Genomic DNA, 5,920 nt, shown 5'->3' with positions numbered 1-5,920 from the left:
AAAGAGTGGCCTTTCTCCTAGGAAATGTCCTGCTGAGATTCTGTACTGTGTGCTGTCGCATCGCCAGGCTCTGATTACAGGAGGTGGCATTCAAAATGCTGGAAAAGAGTCTTAAAAATCAAAAGACAGAGTGTGTTCTCTGCTCACTTTGTGCAAGTGATTTGTCTGCCAAACCCAAGAATCTTCAGCTACTTCCAGATAATCCATTTGATCTGTTGAAGAGGGCAGAAAATGTTTTTAATGTCTCAGCTAACGACCAACTCTTCCAACATCTATGAAGCAATGTCCAGCTGGAAGAACACCAGAAGGGTGGATTAGGAGGAATTAGTGTCATTGAAGGTTAAAAGCACTTTGACCTACCAAGATTAACAAAGGAGAAAGAAACTGAGTAGAGAAAACTTATTAAAAAGGAGAAAGGCATGAGGACTCATGGAAGCTCGCCACTCCAAGAGCAGCAAGGGCCTGAGAAAGGATGGTAGATCAGGCATCTGAAAGTCTGAGACCAAACACATTTCATTGCCTTTCCTTCGGTCACACGTAGCAAATGTGTGGTGTTGCATTGCATGAGAACTGCTGAAAGTCTTTTCTGCTGGTTTCACCATTTGCCTCTGCTCTCCCTCATCTGTGGTGTCATTTTTTAATAAGTGGGTTCAGTTCTTCAGTGTTTCTCAGGTGGTAAAAGATGCTCTGAAAAGTAGAGAAATGTTTGTACTTCTTTAGCAGCTTCCAAGCTTTATCTCTCTCAACCATGGTAAGTTCTTGCCTCCATCTCTTTTCATCCACCTTGGTAGGTTTGCTTTTCTCCCAGATTCACACAAAGCAATGCCACCAAGGTGGTCCCCTTTTTCATTTTTGACACATATGCATTGGTTGTGGGCATCTGGATATGGGTTCTGGAGTTCTTTCCAAACAAGAAAACTCTGCAGGCCAGCAGAGAGGGAAGAGAGGGGTTCTTGCTTTGTCAGTCCCTCAAAAACAGAGTTCAGGAACATGACACAGGGATTGAATTGCTCAGGAATAAGTTTGTATCATTCAAGTTTTCTAATAGCACTGGTCATGTCACTGCGGACACAGGGTCTTCAACACAGGCTCCCCTCTGTGTGTGTGTCTTGGATGCCTTCTGACAATTTTCCCTGGGATTTCCCACAGGCAACAGTGTCAGGGTTTACTTTTTAGTGAAAGTGACCATGTGTTGTTCCGTGTCCTGAGAGCATGAGCTGCTCAGGAGGTGAGTTGAAAGGCTTCCAGACCCATGCACCAACTCCTTTTCATCCCTCCTCTGTGTGTTTCAGACTTGAAAAACTGTGAGGAAGGCTGGACCAAGTTCCAGGGCCACTGCTACCTGCACTTTGAAGAGAGGGAGACTTGGATGGATGCAGAGACAAGATGCCGACAACATCAAGCCCACCTGAGCAGTATCATCACTCCAGAGGAGCAAGAATTTGTCAACAGTGAGTGCTGAGGGCAACCCTCATGAGGCTGGGCAAGGCTCCAGCCATTGGCCTCTGAGTCTATGGGTAGATTTATCCCAAAAAATTGTGTAAAAACCACAATTTGCCCCACTGGTGCTCAGATATATCCTAACAAAGTCTCATGCTTGTATGGGTGCTCATGACATGTTGAGTGGGGAGGGAGATGGACAAGCATGATGTGGGGGGAAAAAAAGACATCAGGGATTAGTGACTGGGAAGGAGTCGAATGACCCAGAGGTTCCAGGGCCAGAGACAGCTGCGATGGCAAAGAAATGCTTCCAACAAAGTGTAGGACAACCATGACCCACTCTTCTCTCCCACTTTGGTACTTACAGGTCATGCACAGGACTACCAGTGGATCGGCCTCAGTGACAGAGCTGTGGAGAACGACTTCCGCTGGTCCGATGGGCACTCCCTGGTGAGTGAGCAGCCCCTGGCGTGGGCAGGCACTGGCTTTCAGTGGTGGGAAGAGGTTCACCTTGAGGCAGGAGCCCTCTAAGTTACTTGCTGAGTGCTTGGGCTGGGCATTGATTGGAGACAGCCCTGAACTTCGTAGGGCTCACAGGTTTTCCAAGCCACTACTAAAGTTGGTCAGCTAAAGCTCCTGGGTTTGTTCCGTGTCATTTCCTGACAGAAATAACTGCTGTAGGGTCTCTGCTGGAGAGAAGTATGGGTGAGGCAGCAGCAAGGACAAAGAAGGGAATAGGAGAGACAAGGGTTCAGCTTTAGGTGAAGGGCTTTTCTCTCTCTGCAGCAATATGAGAACTGGCGGCCCAACCAACCTGATAACTTCTTTTCGGCGGGTGAGGACTGCGTTGTGATGATCTGGCACGAGAAGGGAGAATGGAACGACGTTCCCTGCAATTATCACCTCCCTTTCACCTGCAAGAAAGGAACAGGTCAGCATCCTATGCTGCACTGGCAAGGATGGGGGGCTTAGGCAGTGGCTGTGGGGCTGGAACACAGCCCCCAGTGCACTGGAATGAGGGTTTTGTCACTGCAAAGGATGGTCAAAGAGGGGGAAAGAATTAGAAGTTGGCCAAGGCTTTAAGAGAAAGTTTCACAAGGGCTTAAAAAGAAATCAGATGAGCCACCAAGGATGGAGGTTCACATCCCCAGGCAGAGCTATAGCCTGGCTACAGCATCACTCCTGCACACCAGCTCCATATCCTCCCTTGGACACAAGCAGCTGTTGTGTTTCTCAGCTCTTGTTGTCTCTCCAGAAGGCGGAACAGAGCACTGAGGCAGAACCCTGCTTAACTTCAAGGCCCATCATAGAATTTCCATATGCCCCTGCCCCTAAGTTTTGTGGACAGAGGCAATCTCCAAGGGATTTAAGGTTTCATGCATGGGAGGAGTGGCAAGGCTGTGCATGCCCAGCCTGCCCCGGGTGTGAGCTGCTCGCTCAGCCACGCAGGACTCCTCTCACTCACTCTCCATGTCTCTGCCCCTCTCCTGCAGTGGCCTGTGGAGATCCCCCTGCGGTGGAGAACGCCAGGACCTTTGGACGGAAGAAGGAACGCTATGAAATAAACTCCATAGTGCGGTACCAGTGCAGCCAAGGCTACATCCAGCGCCACGTGCCCACGATTCGGTGCCAGCCCAATGGGCAGTGGGAGGAGCCACGGATATCCTGCCTAAACCGTACGTCTTGGTCCCTTTACCTTTGAGTTAGGGATGATGTATCCCTGCAGCTGGAAGGAGCTGGGAATGAGAATGATCTTCGGGTGCTGGGAATAAGAATCATCTTAGGGTGCAAGTCAGTTTCATGCCAGGCAGAAGAGGGCATCAAGGTTCCCTTGACTTCTTGAAAGCTCCCCCATGACAGGGCCATGGGTGCTGGCATGTTCTGGGCAGGTGTGGACCACAGCAGGTGGATGGAGGGACAGTCCAGGCAATTCCTGGAGACTTCTCCACCAAGGAAGGGTAAGGGTAGCTCCAGAAAAGGGCAACAAGGAGATTACCAATGGCCCTGGCTGCTTAAAGAAAGGAAAAAAAAAAAAAACGGCTTCTGAAAGGGTGAATTTTTGCACCTGAACCAGCAGAGAGAATAGGAGGGGGGAGCTGTGGTCCCCCAAGCCCTTCCCCACTATCCCCCTGCCCTGGGAGCAGACAGGAGCCCTGAGTCAGAGATAAGGCAAGGGACAGGGCTGGGCTCCTGACCCTCCTCCTGTCAGGCCTCCAGCTGATGACAGCCAGCCTTCTCCCACTGGTGTCCCAGCCCACTCCCAGTTTGCCTACACCCCTGTCCCATCCCTGCTCTCCTGCAGCTTGCCAATGATTTTGTTGGCCTCCAACAAATCACATCTGTCCAGTGGCCTCCTTGCCAGGTTCTGGTCCAGATGGGCAATTCCAGATAAGGCAGATAAAGCAATGGTCCCACAGCCAGGGAAAGTTGATACAGGCTTAAGGGACAAAACTCCACCCCAGGGAGGAGATGAAAGGAGGAGAGATGGAGGCAGTGTCCAAGGGCGGCTGCCTGGTGCAGACCAAGAGGTTGATTCCCTTGGCTCTGCTGCAGATCTGGAGAGCTACAGGCTGCTCTCAGCATGGACCATCATCAATCAAGAGACCTGGGCTGTTCCCAAGCAGCTTTTCCAGCTTCCACCAAAACCCTCCTGCAATTATCACACCAGAGAAGTATCACCCTCCAGGGAGACTGGCAGAAAAGATCAAGCAGAAACTTTGTCCTTCCCTGAGAGCCAGACGGATGCTCCTGCCCAGGCTCCCACCCTGTACTGGGCACCCTCTCCCCTGGGTGAAGCAAACCCCATCTGCAGGGCGAGAGAAGGGCTGATTGTGCATGGGTGGGCAGCCTGGCGCCAGGGCACACGCAGCCACACGCCGGGCAGTGCTGCCTGCGGCTGCCTGTGTTTTTCCAGGGAGCCAGGGGATGGGGAGGCCAGCGCGGGACAAGCAGCTTCTCTGTCCTGGCTCCTGCCAACAAGGTGCCTTTTCTTCTCTTCCACAGCCTCCAGCTATCAGCGCAGGCTATACAAGAGGAGCCCCAGGAGCCGGTCGAGACCCAGCGGCAGCGCCGTGCACAGACCCACCCACTAGAACGGGGCAAGAGACCGAGGGGGAACGCGAGAAAGAGAGATTTTTAACGGAACAGTTATATTAACAGAGTCAATTTCTTCTTCTTCTTGTTGCTTTTTTTTGTCATATAAGGAAAAAAAATTATATTAAAGACAAACCCACCTTTGTGTATATATATAAAAAAAAATTAATGTTTTTCCAAGCACCAAAGCAAAACAAATTAGATCTCAGCATTTTTACTAACCGTCCGGTTCCAATTATCTTCGTGCCTTTGGGGACAGGGAGGGGGTTGGGTTTGCAGAGGGCAGGGGGTTAAGTTAAATAATAAAGATGATTATTTTTTTCCTGATTTTATCCACGAACAATGTAATTATTTCTGTTATTTAATCTCCAGGGTGAACAGCGCCTTTTGGGGTTTTATTTTATTTTCTTTTCCAGAATCCTTCTACTGCTGCAGCACGTCAGGGCGGGTGGGGAGGGCCAGGGGGCTGTGGTGGAAGGAGGTGTGGGAGGAGGGAGGTGAGGGGATGCTGAGACCTGGGACTCAGGTGCTGGGGGCTGTGGCCCCTCTCTGCTTCCCCTCTGCAGTGCAGCACCCGTCCCAGGACAATGTGCTCTTTCCAGGGGACCGTGCAGGGCACCAGCGTTCCCTGCACCTATTTATATTTTTGAACATATCCTATTTTGAAAGAATGATAAATAATAAAGAGAGTGAAATCGGAATGGGCACTTTGTCAGTGTTGGTTTTTTGGGGAAGAGGGATGTCCATGTGGGCTTGGGGGATATCTCCCATGGCAAGGGAGCAGGGAAGGAAAGGGAGCCCAAACAGGATGCTCCAGGCTATGTGAGAATGGCTCAGTCCCAGCCAGCACCCAAGGATGCAGCCGTGGGGACAATGGAGGTGGGAAGGAGGTGCCAAGCCCCAACTGAAGAAGGACCCTAGGGTAGGACATAGCACCCCATTCAGCTCTCACCTTGGGAGGCAGTTAACCCACATGCCCAAAACCCATCTAAAACCCACAGCCAACAGGAACTACTTCACCTTCCAGCTTTCGGTCCTGACACCCAGGGGGTTAATTAACACAAGTTAATGAGGGAACACAAGGCCCTTGACACAGCCTGGGTGGGCGCGGGGCTGAGCCAGCAGCGATGAGACAGACAATGCTCAGCCAAGGATGAGACAGCCTCAGGCAACCAGCCAGGGATCCCCAAGTCCTGTTTGGATTTGGATAGCAGACCCTTCTCTTGTGCTGGGACAGAGATGAGGACACAGACATGTCGCTCCAGGGCTTTCTCCACTGATTTATTAGAAGACGTCCAGGAAAATACATCTTTTTATAACCAAATGCTCAAAGAAGAAGGCACCAGAATTCAAGTGGAGTCCAGGAAAGGGGCACATGGAGATAAGG

At 50.9% G+C, this 5,920-nt stretch overlaps 1 protein-coding gene across 1 annotated transcript in view; it reads left to right on the top strand.

Moving 5' to 3' along the window:
• Nucleotides 1-4,532, top strand: part of ACAN (aggrecan) — a 25,616-nt gene extending 21,084 nt beyond the window's left edge. The window contains 5 exon segments of the mRNA XM_009077009.1: nt 1,293-1,451; nt 1,808-1,890; nt 2,227-2,371; nt 2,934-3,116; nt 4,444-4,532. Coding sequence (XP_009075257.1) covers nt 1,293-1,451; nt 1,808-1,890; nt 2,227-2,371; nt 2,934-3,116; nt 4,444-4,532 — 659 coding nt within the window.
• The last annotated feature ends 1,388 nt before the right edge of the window (nt 4,533-5,920 follow it).

Source organism: Acanthisitta chloris, unplaced genomic scaffold (genome assembly GCF_000695815.1).
Source record: "Acanthisitta chloris isolate BGI_N310 unplaced genomic scaffold, ASM69581v1 scaffold9356, whole genome shotgun sequence".
Lineage (NCBI taxonomy): Eukaryota > Metazoa > Chordata > Aves > Passeriformes > Acanthisittidae > Acanthisitta > Acanthisitta chloris.
Note: the sequence above shows the minus strand (reverse complement) of the source record. Positions and strands in the feature narration are given on the sequence as shown.